The sequence below is a fragment of the Phyllostomus discolor genome, chromosome 6 (genome assembly GCF_004126475.2).
Source record: "Phyllostomus discolor isolate MPI-MPIP mPhyDis1 chromosome 6, mPhyDis1.pri.v3, whole genome shotgun sequence".
Lineage (NCBI taxonomy): Eukaryota > Metazoa > Chordata > Mammalia > Chiroptera > Phyllostomidae > Phyllostomus > Phyllostomus discolor.
Window position 1 is genome coordinate 164753365 of NC_040908.2, and position 17543 is coordinate 164770907.

The following is a 17543-nucleotide window of genomic DNA, read 5'->3' on the forward strand; positions in this document are numbered from 1 at the left end:
GCAAAAGCAGGCCAGCTCCCTGAGAAAAAGACCTGGCCGCTGCTGGTGGCACCAGAAACATCATCATTCAGGGTCCCCTTGGCCAGACACAGGCCCTGGAGTTCAAGAGCAGAGCTGCTGGGCGGGGCCTGGCCACAGGCGGCCTCCTTCCGGGGAGCCAAAGCCCCAGGCAGGCCCAGGCCTGCCGCTGCTGTCTCCGATCACGTCCAGGCAGGCTCTGGCCACTGTGCCCTCCCTTTGGGCTGGGGGGCCACCTGCGGCCACCTCGCAGGCCCTGCTGCCTCCAGCAGCTGGGTGCCAGCTGCCCCTGGCTGGCTCTGCCCCCTGGACCTCTCACTGCTCATCTGGCCCACAAGTTCCTGCCGCCGCCTGCCCTTGCTCAGAGTCAAGTTCAAAGGCTAGAGGGCACTCCAGACACAGGCGGCCTCCTCAGGCACCTGCCTGCTCTTCTGTCCAGCCACGGCCCAGGGGTGACAGTACCCACTCAGCAGTCTTTCTGTTACTTGGCAGCCCTGTGGGGGCAGCCCCCTAAACTGAGAGGGCGGGGCCTCCAGACCCCCCAGGGAGCGCAGGGAAGGGGCTGCTGGGCCCAGCGGGCAGGCAGGTGCCAGCAGTCCAGGCTGACTTGGCCCCTGGCCTGCTCTGCCAGCCCGGCGTCAGGGGGCGGGCGCGAATTCCCAGGCTCCCTCTGGCTGTGTAGCTGCCCTGCTCCCCAGGTCCTGGCTCCCACCCACACGTGGAGGGCGGGAGAGAGGGATGTCCTGTCATGGCAGAAGTCCCACGATCTTTTCCGCTGGAGAAGCCCTGTCCTAGAAGAGCTGGCCGCTGGGTCGCTGGGGCTGTCGGTGTCCCTGCTCTGGGCACTGCCCACCCCAGTTCCCCACGGTCTGCCCCTGAGGGTGGGCTTGGCCGAGGTCCAGGCCCGCTGGCCCAGCAGCGTGGGCCCCTGAAGCCACCCACGGACTGGCTGGCACACCGGCTCCAGCCCCCAGCCCCGCAAGTCTGGGCTTTGTCAGAAAGCAGTTTAATTAGCCGCTCCAAGGCTCGGAGGGTTCATGCCGAGTGCGCAGCCTCTCTCGCCTCCGCCCTCCTTGCCCGCCGCCATGTGGGTGCTGCGTGCGGTGCCAAGCCTGGGGGCCGCAGTGAGAGAGAGGGCGGCAGCATAGAGGGCGGGGCCGGATCTGCAGCACGCCCCCTGCGGAGGCCTTCCGACCGCCCCTGTGGCCCCTGCACCCGGTGTGGTGGAGCTCGTGGGGGCACTCAGCACCTCCCGTGAGCCGGAGTAGGGGGAGGGGAGCCACGCGGCCCCCAGGCTTGTTTGCAGGGAGGCCTCCAAGCTGGGAGTCAGCCCCTCCGCCCAGCCCAGGACTCTGTCCCTGCTCCTAGGGACTCGGTCCCAGCCTCTCGCTGGTCCCCTCTCCAGGACCCAGCGCCCTCCTCCACCGGGCGGCCAGAGGGACCCTTCTCAATGGCAGACCTGCTCACGCCCCACCCTGCCCAGGGCTCCGGCTCCCTGTGTCCCTCAGGTTGGAGACGGGCCCTCAGCGGGGCCCTCGAACCCCCCCGCAAGGCTGGGACCCTGTTTCCTGTATCAGCACAGACCGCCCACCGCCCTCCCCGAACTCAGACTGCGGGACGCCAGCCTCCGCACCGCACGGAGGCCCCCTCCTCTGAGCCTCCACCCAGGCGGCTCCCTCGGCCGGAAATGGGCCTCCCCGTCCGCCCTCTGCCTTGCTGACCCCAGGACCGTCCACACTCCCAAAGGAGAAAGCTGTCCCTTCCCCGTGGCCCCCGGGCGGTAGAGACCGTGGCCGTGACGGCCCCCAGCCAGCCCGCGCTGGCACCCGGCGTCGGGCGGGGGCGGGGGCGGCACCCGGCGTGGGGGAGGGGAGCGGGCTGTGTGCGACAGCGGACCCGACGGGAGGAAGGGAGCAGCCGCGGAACAAAACCCAGATCTGAGTCGCAGAGAGAGCCTTTTCATCCCCGAAGGTCGCACGCAGAGGCCGACCTCAGCCTGGGCGTCCAGCGGGAAAGAAAGCGCCGGGTCTTCCGGCGCGCGCCCGCCTCGACCTGCTCGCAGCGATCTGAGCGCTGCCCTCTCTGCCTCCGTCCGGGAGGGGCCGGGCCCGGCGCGCGTTCCTCACGCCGCGCGGCTGAGTCCCCAGCCATGACGCCCACCTGGGTTTCCAGCGGCACATCCGAGGCGTCTGATTAATGACACGCACATAAAAACCTGTCCCAGGAGCCATAGGTTGAAATGGGGCAGGAGGGCTAATTGCTAATATGAGAATTAATATCAGTGAGGAGCAATCTTTCAGGCTGCCAGGAACCAGAATGACAAAGAACATGCCCAGGGAGGGGGAGCCCTGAGGCCGCAAGGTGGGGCCGTGGCTCTGGCAGGTGGACAGGTGGTCGGGGGCGGGGGTCGCCACACCTGCCTCATTCTGACACGCCACTGAGCTGTGACTGTCACGACGTGGGAGTCATGAGGACCCCAGGGCCACGGCACTGGCCACCTGCTCCAGGAAGCCCCCGTCAGAACCCGAGCCTCCAGGCGGAGCCAGGCGGGGCTGTTTGCCCCCATAATGCCCTGCGTGTCTCCCACTGGGGCCCCCTTGCAATCCAGGGGCTGCTCTACGGGGCCTCAAGCTGCTGAGGGGCGGGGGCTCCTCCGTGGACCCCAGGGTCCCGCGCGGTGCTGGGAGTGTGACTGGACTCTGCATGTTTCCGTGGGATGGGTGGATGGGTGGGTGGAGAGTGGGCAGACAGAAGAAACGATGGACAGGGGGATGGATGGATGGATGGCCGCATGAGAGAGCTGGGGGCCGCCTGGGATTTGGTTGGCGGTGTGTGTCTGTCGCACCAAGACTGGCGTTTTGTGCGGGCAGAAGTGCCCTGGCCCAGAGGTCAAGGCCCTGGGGGTCACGTAGGTTGTGCCACCTTGGACAGGCGCCCTCCTTTCCTTCTTTTTCTAAGTCCCCATCGCACCCCAGAGTGGGCATGGCCCCCCTGCCCTGCCAGCCATGCTGGGCTGTCCTGAGACTCAGGGAGGTGGCAAAGCAGAAACGACCTGGACAGAGACAGGTCCCTGTGCCCGTGGGACGCGGGCAGCGCTGTCAGATGCAGGGCCACACCCTTGGCGCCCTTCCCCCACAGCCAGATATCTTTTAATACCGTGTTGGTGTGAAATACAACCAAAAAATAAAGTTGCGTAAGCATCTCGAGCAGTTACGAGTGGAAGCTTTTATTATGTTGACCCCCCAGAAACGGTTCTTTGGCACCTGGACACAGACGGAGACCAGACCTGGAGCCCGTAGGGGCAGGGGAGGCGAGGCGAGGTGGGGGTGGGGAAGGCAGTCTCTGGCGGGGGGGCGGGTCCCGTGAGCTGGCGGAAGAGGCAGGGGCCGCAGAGGGGTCCCCGTTACCAGGTCCCCGGGGCCCCACAGGTTCACTTCCTCCTTGGTCAACTCGACTGACCGCCCGGAGAGTCCACGTGCCACCACTGGCCTCGTCCGCACTGGGAGGCTGCGGCTCGCTGGGGCCAGTCAGTGCCCACCAGGGACTCAGCAGCCCTGAGGGCAGGTGTTTGCCCGGAGGGCGCATTCTCGAATGTACTGCTGGGCCTGGTGGGTGCCAGCCCCCACGTGGGACGAGCTCAGGCCTCCAAGCACCGCCACCCGGGTGGTGGATGTGGGGGTACAAACACCCACCTTGCACGCCCGAGAGGCACCCACCTTGCACGCCTGAGAGGCACCCACTCACCCAGGGTGGAGACACTCGAGGGGCCCAGTGTCCTTGGTGGGGTCTGGGATGTGAGGCGCGCCCAGGGTTCCCAGGAGGCTTTTCAGGACCACAGGGAAGGCAGGTCTGTGCAACCACACTGGCCTACGCAGGAGGCGAGGGGTGATGTCAGAGGGACCCTTGCAGGAGCGGCGGCAGCGGGGGGTGGGCATGGTGCATGCAGCTCAGGTGTTTGGGGTAAGTGGCGGGTGGTGAGGCGGATGGACCTGGGGGGTGGGGGCCAGGCCCTGGGGGTCCCTGGAGGCTGTCACAGGAGTGCCACCCCGATCCTGAGGGTTGGTGGGAGGGCCCGATGCCAGCGGGGTGAGGCCGCCTGGCTGCATTCATCGTTCCCAAAGCAGAGCTCAGGGCGCGTCTGCTGCCACGGGGGACCGGCGGCCATGACTGGCCGGAGCCTCTGGGCTCCGAGGACACCGCCGCCCCTGCTGCCCCTGCCCCTGCCCCCACCCCCTCCCCCTGCTCCGAGGTCTAAAACAATTTCCTCGACCCAGCCGGGGAGGCAGATGACCTCATTGGATGCTTTCCATCTCTTGCTTTCATAGAGAAATTACAATTTATAATTGGATGAAATCACATGGGTGTAATAGCAATAAAACCTCGCGCGGAGCCCGGCATCACCTGGCAGGAGGGGGCTGTCCTCATCTTCCCTCCAGTGCAGACCCCACCCTGCCCCTCATGGGCCACCCCCCCGCCCCCACCCCCGCTCACACCTCAGGACCGATGTCCCCTGGGGCTTGCTGGGTCTTCAACCTCCCTGCTCCGGGGGGGGGGGGGGGGGGGGGGGGAGCTTGTTGCAAGAGCGCCCCTCTCCTGTCAACCCCATGACCCTGCACCCCACCTGGCCTGCACCCCCCACCCCGCCGGGCTGGGTGCCCAGTGGGCAGTCCTGGGCTCAGGACTTACTAAAACACGCACGCCCCACCCCCTGGCACCGAGAAACTCTTGTTATTTGGACCGGGCCCAGGCGGCAAACCCTGCTCGAGCCGGCCACCTTCGGCCCTGCACAGAGAGGCGCCCGGATGTGGCCGGGCCCGTCTTGGTCCTGTTTCAAGCCAGAGCTGACTCTCTTCAGATGTGTAATGAAAGCGCTTTTCCAAAGAGGGGCTCCTGCAGGGGCGGTGCGGACACCAGGGCCCCGGACCTCAGCGGCTAATGAGAGGGTCGGCGAATGAGAGGCGGCCAGGGCAGCGGCCCTGCCCCCGGTCTCGGAGGAGGGGCCGCCGGGGCGTGCGGAGCTGACCCTGCCTTGGGAAGCAGGGTGGTCGTCGGGAGAGAGGGGCAGGGATGAGGCTCCCTGGCCTCCCTGATGCCCCAGCCGCCTGGGGGTGGCGGGGAGAGGCAGAGCGTGTTCTGGAAGCTGAGGCCGCCGTGGCCCAGTTGGACCCTTTGAATGGCGTGAGCGAGAGGAGCAGGTGCTGGGGGAAGCGGAGCCAGCTCTGGGCCGGAGCAGGGCCCCTGCAGGGCCAGGAGCCCTCAGAACTTCCCTTTTCTCTTCCCAGCCCTCCCACCCCCAGGGCAGGGGGGGAGCCAGGGCACTGGGAGGGGGAGAGCCGTGCGTGGCCAGCTGTTTGGTATCTGGATCCGAAAAGAGAAGGGAGGTGGTAGAGAATCTTCCCAGCCCCCTCCCAGCTCATGGGAAAGAGGGGCGTTTAGGGGACGGATTCCGAGGGGTGGGCAGAGAGGGGCTGCAGCCCAGGCAGCCTGCCTCCGGGCGGGGGGGGGGGGGCTCCTAATTCTGGGGCTTAATGACTCCCATTGTTTTTCGGCAGGTGAGGAGGCGGGGAGTGGGTGAGAAGGACTCCTGTTCCACAGACAAGACCAGGAAGGGAAAGCAGGAACAACGTGCCCCCCCCCACCACCGCCCACCGCCCACTTCCTCGGCGAGAAAACTTCCCTGCGAACAGGAGCAGCCAAGCAGGACTGAGCTCCTCACCTCCCAAGCATCTTTGCAAAGAGGGGCCCGTGGGGCCTGGCAGCTGGCGGTGCGCGTCCACGGCTCAGCCCGCTGCGGGCGATGGACCCCTGCTCCCCGGGGACACAGCCTGAGTGGCGGGAGCACCAGGTCCCTGGAGAGTGGCGCCCTCTCTGCTCCATCACGCAAGGGCGCTCCCTGCTCCGGGCCCCTGCTGCCCAGTGACGTGAAGGGCTTTTAACAAAAGAAGCAACTTGGTGGAGAAGGAGGGGCAGGAGCCACGCGGAAGCCCGTCGGAGGAGGTGGCAGCCGACAGACGGGAGAGCAGACGTTGAGAGAGGACAGTGACGGGCCGCCCGCCCGGGATGGGCGCCAGGCCGTAGGGCATGCCCGGGGCGCAGGGGCCCAGAGCACCCTCAGGCTGTGCTCGGGAGTCCGGGGGCCTCCGGGGCCACCTCTGCAGACGCTCACGCGTGCCCCGCGCTCCACGGGGGAGAGGCCGGCGGCGCCCGCGGCCTGAGACGGCGTGGAGCATGCCACTCCGGACCCGCAGCCACGGGTGACTTCCGGCCCCGCAGAGCCGAGCACAGGGCCTCCTCCCTGCGCCCCGGGGTGCCCCCAGCAAGACCCCACACCCCAGGTCTGCGGCCTGCGCCCCCAGTGCCGGGGCCGTGGGCCGGAATGTGAGCGTGGCCCAGGCCCCCCCACCGGACCCGAGCGCAGCATCCGGATCAGCGATCCCGCCTGACCCAGCAGGCTCCCGGGCAGCAGCGCAGGAGGTAGGACGGGCGGGGAAGGGCTCCGGTGGTCCGGAAAGGCCCAGGGAGGCTCACTCGGATGGGACAGCTGGGGCCTGCCCTCACGCTGGGCTGGGTCAGACTGGGGCCTCACAGAGCCCCCCACTGCAGGTCTGTAGCTCCATACCCACCCCACACACGGAGTTCGGGCAGCTGGCCTCTGCTGCTTGCCGGTGGGGAGGGCGGGGGGGGGGGGCGGGGAAGGATCACATGCTACCTGGCGGCCCCACGCTGCTGGGCTCTACTCCAGGCTGGGTGGATCCCAGGCCCTGCTGTCCTGGAGGGAGGTGGCACTCTGAGCCCCTCCAGGCCGCCCAAAGGAGACAGCAGGGAGGCCCCGGGGAGGCAGGGCCTTTGGTGACGTAAGCGCTAGCGAGGAGGACCCAGGTGGGGTTGGTGCAAAGCCGCCAGCCCAGGCCCTGCTCCGGCTGGCCTTCGGGCATCGTCCGCTCCAGCCTCAGTTCCGCCCCTCGGCTGCCAAGAGCTGCACGTGGGGCCTGGAGGAGGGCACGGGGTCCCCAAGGCCTGGGGTTGGGGCAGGGTCCCGCCCTGTCCTCTCGGCGCCCAGAGGCCAGCAGGGACGACCCTCGCACCACCCCACCCCCCACCCAGACACAGACGCCAGGCCACCTGGAGCAGCGGCGGCGGCGCCCTGGGCAGGGCAGGGCAGGGCAGGGAAGCCCCAGTTCATTAGCTGGATGGAAAACGACACTTCCCCACGCCCGTCCCCGGGAGAGAGGCTGATTTACGGCCGCGCCCGGGCGGGACATCCGTCAGTGCCGCGTGGCGGGCACGCCGTCTGCGGGGGCATTAATAGTGTGTTATTAGCCGCCAGCGTGAGAGATGCCCTGCGGACGGGCTATTTGCTGTTATTTATTGTGAAGGCGCCAGCCCAGCCGTGGGGGCTGTCGGAGCCTGAGCTTGGCCCCTGCCCGGCAGCCTCCCTGTCCCTGTCCCTGTCCCTAGTCTCCTCCCAGCCCTGCGGGGGGGATTGTGGGGGAGGGGGACCCCTGGGGTTAGGGCTGGGGCCAAGCCAGAAGGGAAGAGCCGGCTATGGGTCCCCAGGGTTGCACCCCGACTATTTATGGAGAGCCTGCTCAGGGCCTGGCTCTGCCTCGGAACAGGGCTATGGAGCCAGTCCCACCTGGATGGGTGCCCTGGCCTTCCGGCTGGGAGCGGCGGGACCGTGGGCACCTCCCTTCCCCTCCCTGAGTGTCCTCCACCCCGCCCCCACCCCACCCAGCACGTGCACTGCAGGCTCAGGCTCCACCGGGCAGTGGCCAGCTGGAAAGGACGGGAGTTTGCAGAGGGCCCAGCACACAGCAGGTGCTCAGGCTGGCCGGCTGCTGCCACTACCCGGCCTGAGCCCACCGGGCCAGAGGGGCTGCAGACCCACTGGTGGGGGAGAGCAGCATCCAGGAGACCCTGCTCAGCCGGACACGCCCACCGTCACGGCCCACGCCAGCCCCCAGGATGGGGTCTGACAGTCGGCGCCAGGGCCGGGGGAGGTGGGCAGGGAGGGGGCTGTGCGCGGCTGCCGTAGGGTCCTCTCTGCCCTGCGCCCGCCCCTCCCCGCTCTGGGCCTCGGTGCTTCCTCCTCTGTACAAGGCAGATGCTCTGCGAGACCCTCTGCCCCCCAGTCCTGAGAGTGGGTCCCGCCCTGGGCGCGCCTGCAGGGTGGGGGGTGGGGGAGGGGGTCGTCTCTGAGAAAGTGGGGCCAGCCTCTGGCGCCTGGAGGTGGACCCGTGCGTAGTTGGGCGGTTCGGCGGTGGCCGCCCCCTGTCAGAGGAGGTGAGTGGGGACAGCCGGGGTCTTTCCTGGGTTTGCTCCTTCCCAGGGCGGGGCCTCCCCAGCTGGAGAACAGGTGTGAGACACCTGGGAAGGGAAGACCCACGTCCAAGGCCTGGGCTGTGGTGGCCCCTCCACCAGGCACTGCACGGTTCGGACCAGTGCCTTTGCCTCTCTGGGCTGTGGCCTCCCTCTTCTCCCTCATTCATTCATTCATCCATTCAACAGGCGTCTGTGAGCACCCCCGGGCCAGGTTCTGGGCTGGGCCCATGAACAGGATGGAGCATGTCCTGACTGCTAGGTGTTCATTATATCCTGGGGGTTGGACAGCCAGCTTGTCCTCAGTCAACAGGAGGTCTCCCCAGGACCAGGGCCCGCTGTGGTCCGTGCCACACAGCTCCTGGGGGGCCTGACCCGCGTCCAGCTCCGAGTCTCTGCTTTACAACAGGCACGCATCGCCGTGCCCAGTCTTTCTGGGCCACCCCGCCCCCGTCTCGGCCCCCGGCTGCCAGGACCTCGCTGGCTGCTGAGAAGCACAGCCGTGCGGACCCCGGGGACCCCTGCCCTGGGCTCAGGGGCTGCCCCGCTCTGTTCCTTCCTCCTGTTCCCCCAGCATGAAGGCCCGCGGGCCTCTCTCCTAGCTCTCAGACTGCCCAGCCTCTCCTCCTTCCTGCGCGGAGAAACCAAGCCCTCGTCTCGGCAGCTCTGCTGAAAACGCGGGGACGCAGGGGGGCGCCAGGTGCGGGGACCCCTCACTGAACGACGTCGGGAGAGACAGAGACAAAATCACACGTGTCTCCTTTCATCCCCCCACCCTCTCCGGGCCCACAACAGTTTAATATCGAACGCTGTTATCAATATAATTAACCTCCTAAGACCCGGTTTTAAAGCCTTATTTTTTAAAAACGATTTGCATTCTCTGAAGTTCAGGACACCCCGGCGCCCGGCGCCGCCCAGGCAGCCACGAGGCGAGCTGAGCGCGAGGTGCGCTTCCAGGGGATTTACATACCTGCCTGCCGCTCCCGCCGGTGATAACCACTGATGCATAATGCATGCAGCATGTAATTAGAAAAATAATTAACTTGAGGTTTTCAAAGGATCCCTACGCCCACCCCCCACACATTACAAGTTCTCTGTGGCCCCGGGAGACAGGTGGGGCGTGAAGTTGGGGCAGGGACCGGCTAGAAGGGCCCGGAGGGTTGTCTGGGCAGGGCCCCCGACTGCACGCTCCCCTCCTCACCTGCCACGCACACCTGGACAGGCCGGGAAGCGAGGCCTGTCGCCAGTGACCGCACTGGGTCCCCGGGTCTGTCCACCTGTCTGTGCTCGGCCGTCTCTCTCTGCTCCGGCTGGAAAACCCCCGTCCTTTATCCTCACAAGAACCCGGGGCGGGGGCGGTCAGTCGTGGACCCATTTTACAGATGGAGGCCTGAGACCCGAGGCTGCCCTTTGAGGCAGAGCGGCTGGGCTGAGCCCGGGCAGGGGCGGGGCTGCCTGCCTTCGCGGAGGCGGGGCTTCCTGGAGGTGGGGGCGCTCTCCCCCGGCCTCCCCAAACCCAGGGAGGTGGAGGCCGGTCCCTGTGCCTCTTGACCTTCCAGCCTCCGTGTTGCTTATCATGCCACGCCACGGAGGTCACGCAGGCTGCTGGGGAAGAGATGTGGGGCCCCTTGTTAACTTAAACAAAGGAGTGCTGAGGACCCATCACAGACAGGGAGGCGAGCCTGCCTTGGTGGAGCTCCCTGCAGGGGGCCCCCTGCCTTTTCGATTCTGGGCTGGAACCTCTTCTGTCCCCAGTCTGCCCTGAGGGCCTGGCCAGGGTCAGGGGGCACGGGAAGGGGGCGGGCGAGGGGCTTCCTCTGCCCGGCCTCGGCTCCCTGACCCGCTGGCGTCTGCCCTCCCTCCTCGGAGGGTCAGCCAGCGCTAGTGGGTGGGGGGCCGCCCTGAGTGCGTCCCAGGAGGACCTCGGGTCCCTCCGTGGGGACGGCTGGGGCAGCGCCTCTTCCCAGAACCACCAGCCGTGTGCTGGGCACTGCACACGGCCCCTCCCTCGGCAGTGCCGTGCAGAGGAGGACACGGAGGCCCAGAGAGGTGTCGCCACAGGCCACACAGCTGGGGGCTGGGGAAGCCGGACTCCAGCCCAGCCCCATGGTCCTCTCCCCCAGGACGGCAAGGCCATTCTCGTCCACGCTCGTCCTTCTTGGAGTCACCGTCTGGAGTTCTCAGATGCCCAACCGGGGCTGATGGGCGGGCTCGGTGTGGCCCAGAGGCAGCGGGGGGGTGGGGGGCGGGGGCAGCGCGTCCACCCCAGCCTGGGGGGAGGGGCCGAGGACGCACCGTGGGAGGTGAGACGGGCATCCAGGGCCACACCGCTGACGGGAGTCCTGCCAGGAAGCAGCACGGCCTGCAGGCTCCCGGTCCACCCCGGGGACTCGGCGGGTACAGGGGAGCGAAGAAGGGGCCGCTGGAGAGCGGAGGAGAGCGGGGAGCAGCGAACACCCGGGTGGGAGGGCCGCTGCAGTGCTCACGCCTCACTCCTCACTCACGCGTGTGTCACGCGCAGGTCCCACTGACTGACGAGGGGTGCTTTTCGCATATGATCTTACAGAGCCCTCTGTAGGATGCTCCCCTATAAGGGGAGCTACTCTGACCACACGTACAGAGGAGGAAGCCAAAGCTCAGGGAGGGCAAGGAACTTGCTCAAGATCGCACAACCTGGAAGTGGCAGAGGCTGGACTACAACCCAGGTTTCTCTACAACCCAGGGGCCTGGAAGGCGGCAGGAGTTAGTGGCAAAGGCCAAGAAGGATGCCCCAGGTAACACCCCACCCCACCCCTCTGACGGGTGCCTGAATGCCTCCAGCCTGAGCGGCTCACTGCTTCCCCTCCCCCGCCCGCCGCCAAGGCAGGACCAGTGTCCTGCTGTCAGTCACGAGTTGGCAGGTCACAGCTCACACCCCGCCCAAGTCTGCAGGATCCTCAAGAGGACAACGGGTGACCCCGTAAAAGACAGGCGATTTACCGGGTCTAACGTGACGGCCACATAAACCATCCCGTACATAACCAGGGAATAAACAGGCGGCTGGCACCCGGGCAGCTACTGGGCCTCTCCCTCCAGGCGCGCTCCCTCCTCCCGCCCCAGGGCCCGCCCTCTTTCCGAAAGGGAGCCGGAGGGCTCCACGTGGGCGGCCTTGGGAAAGGGGCTGTGGGGGGGGAGGGGGACTTGAGCCAAGACGGATGAGGCCCACAGACGGGGGCGGAAAGGCCTTGGGTCCCGGCCTCCCGAATGCGTCCTGGTTATCCATCAGGCGTCTCCGAGTGTGCGGTTTACACTCTGTTATTGATGCCGGGGCCTCTGGAGGCTGAGGGCTGGGGCCCTGAGCTGAGTGGGCACCAGGAGCTCACGTCCAAGGTCAGCCAAGCCAGCAGGCGGTGGCTGGCCTTGCCTGTGGCCCCAACAAGCCTGTCCCCTGCTGGGGGCACTGGCCTGGAGTAGCAGTGCCTGGGCGCCTCCCAGATCCTTGGGCCAGGACTCAGTGCTGACAGACCAGGGAGGGTGTGTGTCCTCCGGCCGTTTGCCAGGGGCCTGGGCCGAGGCTCTCCTGGGCTCGGGCTTGACCCCTGAGACCAAGGCAAGGTGGCCTTTGGGCAGGCCTGCACCCCGTCCCCCATCCTCCGCGCCTGCCCTGACCCTGACTCGCTGCTCACAAGCAGCTGGAGACGGGACCTTCAGGCCCCGGGCAGGGAAGGGAGCGGATGTGATGTGCAGCCAGAAACCCGGGCTGGCCGCCACCCCAGAGAGGCGCCTCCGCTCTCTGCACCTCGGGCTGCTCCGCATACAGTCAAGTGGGACGAGCACCTGTGTGCGTGTGACCGGTGGGTGAGGGCACAAACCTATGCCTGTGCAGAGGGGGTGAGGCTGGAAGTCCCCCTGGGGCCCGGGTTCCTCCCTGTTAAATGAAGGTCAGTGTTCCCAGGTCTACTCGACCATCCCCTGTTTTGAGCCCATTTGTCCTACAGTCTGGGCTGGTGGTCTTCCCAATCCCGGAGCTACCAAGCGGCCAGGGAGTCAGGGGTCCGATGAGGGTGGGGCCGCCTGGGAGACCCATGCTCCGCCCCAATGCCGAGCAGTGCAGGATGGGCCAGGGAGCATGGTGGCGCAAGGCTCTGGGTGGGAGAGGAGCAGGGCAGAGTGGCCAGGCTGCCTGGGTGGGGACACGGAGGACAGCCGGACCCAGGGGCGGGGAGCCAGGGGCTCGACCTGCAGGAAGAGCAGACCAACTCCATCTTCTGAGGGGCGGGGCTGTGAGTGGGGCAGGGGCCTGCAGCCTGGGCCGGGCAGGCGCATCCTTGGTCCCTCAGGCCAGTGGGTGCTGGTGGGAGGGAGCCTGAGCTGGCTTCAGGGACCCAGAGTGCTGGGCGGGCATGGTCTCATCAGCACCCCCTCCCCCACTTCCCCTCTGACTCTAGACGCAGACCCCAGGCACCTCCCCAGCATCCTCACTTGCTTCTAGCCAGGTGTCCTGGGCTGGCCCTTGACCTGCCTTGGGACCTTATGGACAAAACGTCGCTGTGAACAGGCCCTGGGCTGCGTTAGTGCGTCAGCTGGCCACCCAGCCACGGGCAAAGCCCGAGCCCTCCTGAGATGGCCCTGGAGCTGTGCGAGGGGCAAGGCCCCGTAAATGCAAATGGGGCCTGAGCGTGCGGGGGCTCAGCCCCTTGGGCAGGCAGGTGGTCACTGACGCCCAGCCGCACACGGCCAACACAGCCCATGGGCCCGGCCCTCCAGCCCCTGAAATTTAGCCGGGGACCGTAACACCCTAGTCACCAAACGGCACGGCTGGCGGCCCATGGACGTGCGGCACTTTGAGCCAGGCGGTCGAGCGTCTGGCCTCGGGCCCCCACTCCACTTCTCGAGGGGTCTCGAGTAAGGCCGCACCTCCAAGCCTCCGGGTCTCATCCGTTACGAGGGAGCGAGGAGGGCTCCGGCCCCACGTTCGCTGGGAGGCTGGGACGACTTCGGTTTTCTCGCGGCTCCAGGCAAGGTTGCCGCTATCACGTGAGCTGCTGTCCCACCCGTGGCCAGAACCTGGGTTGGCACCTGGTACGTGATCAACCAACATCTGCCGGCGGCTGGGTGGCCAGATGCGTGGAGGGACGAGCCATGGGAGGCAGGGGGGGAGGAGGGAGGGAGGGGTAGGAGGGTGGGCAGATCGAGGGCTCAGTGGGTGGGTGGGTGGGCAGAGCAGGGGGAGCTCCCTCCGGCGTCGGGAGACCCAGCGGAGGAGGGGGCACCGGAGGCTTGTCCCGAAGGGTGAGTGCAGCAGTGTGCTGGGTGGAGAGGAGCCAGCCCGGACTAGAGAGAGACCAGGATGGGGGTGGGACCTGGCCGGGGGACGGAGACACCTGGGCACTGGGCCCTCGGACGCCGTGGGCCGGTGCACCCTCGCTCCGCTCTGTGCCCGGGCCGCCCTCCACCCGCCGGGCCGTGTGGCCCTGCGGTCACACCGCAGACCTCTGCCAGCTGCATGAGGACACCTCCCCGAGGAGGTCGAGAGATAATTTCTCTTTAATTGATTTTTTCTTTACCACTACGAAATATAAAATAATGAGAAACGTCTGTGCTGTAATTTCTCCATTTGTGAAAGCTAAAGTCACACCTCCGGGCAATTTCCTCAGAGCATGGGGCCCTCCCTCCTTGAAAAAAAAAAATCTCATTTCTTTAAATGCAAGGAAACATATATATTTCTCGAGTTGTGTGATTTTGGAAGTGGACAAGGTGTGGAATAATTTCCCACGCAGCGCGGAGCGCGGAGCCAGGGAGGGCACCTCCGGCGAAGAGATTTCTGTAAATACAGGAGGGAGCCGCTCTGCCGACACCTTCGTCTCCTGTCTGGGAGACGCACGAGTGACAAGCAGGACATGTTTTAACACCAGACAATGCAGCGCCCGCTCTCTGCCGCTCACCAGTGACGACGCTGGCAGCTTCTTCTCTAGTCACCCCCCCTCCCACCGCTGCTTTGAGCTTGCGGGCCTCCCAGAAACAAGCTCTCCCCGCACACCCTGGGTCCCAGCCAGGTGCGAGCTCCTCATCCCAGTGAGAAGTGGCTCTGAACCCATCAGACGCGCCCTAAATCCGTCCCACCCACCTCTGACCGGCCCCTTTTAGTGCTGGCTGCGAAAAGTGGCTCCGGGGGAAATCTCGGAGGAAGAAACCGAAGCTGCGGCGTGGCCCTCGGGGAGGTAACCTCGCCCGAGGCGCGGAGTCGTCGTCCGTCCGGAAGGGGGCACGCAGCGCCGTGCCCCTCGCGGGCAACGCCTCGCTCCGGCTGAGACGCGGTGCCAGCCAGAGGTCGCTAGAGTCCACCCTCAGCCTGACTGGTCACTGGGGCACAGCCTGGGCGCCAGGGGGTGTGGTGCCTGCGCCACGAGACCCCGTGTCTGCCTCATGTCCCCGCCTGCAGCGGCCCATGGGCGCCGGGCAGGCAGGCAGGTGGGCGCTGCCACTCGCTCTCACCGTGCGTGTCTTGTGCCCCTTGCAGGTGCCGAGGCCCCGAGTCCGGTGAGGCCCCCGCTCCCCCCGCCGTCCACCATGGTGGTGGCGCACCCCGCCTCCGCCGCCACCACTACCACGACTGCCGCCACCGTCACGGCCACCGTCGTGATGACCTCGGCCACCATGGACCTGCGGGACTGGCTCTTCCTCTGCTACGGGCTCATCGCCTTCCTGACCGAGGTCATCGACAGCACCACCTGCCCCTCGGTGTGCCGCTGCGACAACGGCTTCATCTACTGCAACGACCGGGGGCTCGCCTCCATCCCCGCCGACATCCCCGACGACGCCACCACCCTCTACCTGCAGAACAACCGGATCAGCAACGCCGGCATCCCCCAGGACCTCAAGACCAAGGTGAACGTGCAGGTCATCTACCTGTACGAGAACGACCTGGACGAGTTCCCCGTCAACCTGCCCCGCTCCCTGCGGGAGCTGCATCTGCAGGACAACAACGTGCGGGCCATCGCCCGGGACTCGCTGTCCCGCCTGCCGCTGCTGGAGAAGCTGCACCTGGACGACAACTCCGTGTCCACCGTCAGCATCGAGGAGGATGCCTTTGCCGACAGCAGGCAGCTCAAGCTGCTCTTCCTGAGCCGCAACCACCTGAGCAGCATCCCCTCGGGGCTGCCCCGCACGCTGGAGGAGCTGCGGCTGGACGACAACCGCATCTCCACCATCCCGCTGCACGCCTTCAAGGGCCTCGACAGCCTCCGGCGCCTGGTGCTGGACGGCAACCTGCTGGCCAACCAGCGCATCGCCGACGACACCTTCAGCCGCCTGCAGAACCTCACCGAGCTCTCGCTGGTGCGCAACTCGCTGGCCGCCCCGCCGCTCAACCTGCCCAGCGCCCACCTGCAGAAGCTCTACCTGCAGGACAACGCCATCAGCCACATCCCCTACGGCACGCTGGCCAAGATGCACGCGCTGGAGCGCCTGGACCTGTCCAACAACAACCTCACCACCCTGCCGCGCGGCCTGTTTGACGGCCTGCAGAGCCTGGCCCAGCTGCTGCTCCGCAACAACCCCTGGTTCTGCGGCTGCAGCCTCATGTGGCTGCGGGACTGGGTGAAGGCGCGGGCGGCTGTGGTCAACGTGCGCGGCCTCATGTGCCAGGGCCCGGAGAAGGTCCGGGGCATGGCCATCAAGGACATCACCAACGAGATGGACGAGTGCTTCGAGGCGGGGCCGCAGGGAGGCGTGGCCAACGCTGCCGCCAAGACCACGCCCAGCAGCCACGCCCCGGCCACCACGCCCCAGGGTTCACTCTTCACCCTCAAGGCCAAGAGGCCGAGGCTGCGCCTCCCGGACTCCAGCCTGGACTACCCCATGGCCACGGGCGATGGCGCCAAGACCCTGGTCATCCACGTGAAGCCCCTGACGGCGGACTCCATCCACATCACGTGGAAGGCGGCACTCCCCGCCTCTTCCTTCCGGCTCAGCTGGCTGCGCCTGGGCCACAGCCCGGCGGTCGGCTCCATCACGGAGACCCTGGTGCAGGGGGACAAGACCGAGTACCTGCTGACGGCCCTGGAGCCCAAGTCCACCTACATCATCTGCATGGTCACCATGGAGACCGGCAACACCTACGTGGCGGATGAGACGCCCGTGTGCGCCAAGGCGGAGACCGCCGACAGCTACGGCCCCACCACCACGCTCAACCAGGAGCAGAACGCCCACCCCATGGCCGGCCTGCCCCTGGCGGCCATCATCGGGGGCGCCGTGGCCCTCGTCTTTCTCTTCCTGGTCCTGGGGGCCATCTGCTGGTACGTGAACCGTGCCAGCGAGCTCCTGAGCCGGGAGCGGGTCTACAGCCGGGGCAGCCAGAAGAAGGGCAAGTATATGGAGTCGGGGACCAAGAAGGATAACTCCATCCTGGAAATCCGCGGCCCGGGGCTGCAGATGCTGCCCATCAACCCTTACCGCGCTAAGGAGGAGTACGTGGTCCACACCATCTTCCCCTCCAACGGCAGCAGCCTCTGCAAGGGCGCGCACACCATCGGCTACGGCACCACGCGGGGCTACCGCGACGCCGGCATCCCCGACATGGACTATTCCTACACATGATGCCCGGCCCGGCAGGCCCGCCCCGCGCCCGCCTCCCCCTGGCCTGCGGCCCCGCGCTCTGCCCAGCCCGCCGCCGTCCGGCAGAGCAAGGGAAAGAAACTCCACGATGACTTCCCCCAGCGAATAGCAACGTTTGGGGAAGGCTATCAATTTTCTAGAACACAACAGTGGGGAAAAAATTTTTTTTAAAGGATAGAAGGCAAGAGAAGGGTTTGATGTTGCTGAAGACATAATTTATTCCGAATTATGCCAGCTGGGGAGGGAAGGACTGGAAGGGATATGATTGCAGGAAGGGCCGGGTCGGGGTGGTTTTTCCCGTGAAGTGTGCAGATACTACCTGTACGGCGTCTGTGTGCGCCTCGCGCCCTGTTCGGGGCCGGCACTGAAGGACCGGCGCGGAGGAGCGGCGCGCGCAGAAGCCCCCCCTCGCTGCCGGTTGGCCGCTCCCTGGCGACGGCCTGGCGGAAGATTGGCAGGCTCCTCCCAGAGGAGGGGGGGAAGGGAAGATCTTTCACTAGGGAGCTGGTGTCCTGAAGTCTCTTCCCCGGTTCTTTCCACACCACCTCCCTTACAGATTTTCAGAAATACCGCGTCTTTGCGTTCTTCGAACAACGATGTAACCAATTAAA

The 17543-nt window shown here is 66.6% G+C and overlaps 2 protein-coding genes across 4 annotated transcripts in view; one reads left to right on the forward strand and one right to left on the reverse strand.

Moving 5' to 3' along the window:
- FLRT1 (fibronectin leucine rich transmembrane protein 1) overlaps nucleotides 1-17184 on the forward strand; it is a 66250-nt gene extending 49066 nt beyond the window's left edge. Inside the window, exons 2-3 of the mRNA XM_028516625.2 lie at nucleotides 5571-6492; nucleotides 14837-17184. Of these exons, the coding sequence (XP_028372426.1) occupies nucleotides 14887-16914 (2028 nt within the window). The 5' untranslated portion in view covers nucleotides 5571-6492; nucleotides 14837-14886 and the 3' untranslated portion in view covers nucleotides 16915-17184. The remainder of the gene's footprint in view (nucleotides 1-5570; nucleotides 6493-14836) is intronic.
- MACROD1 (mono-ADP ribosylhydrolase 1) overlaps nucleotides 1-17543 on the reverse strand; it is a 135506-nt gene that overhangs the window by 78992 nt on the left and 38971 nt on the right. The window lies entirely within an intron of this gene.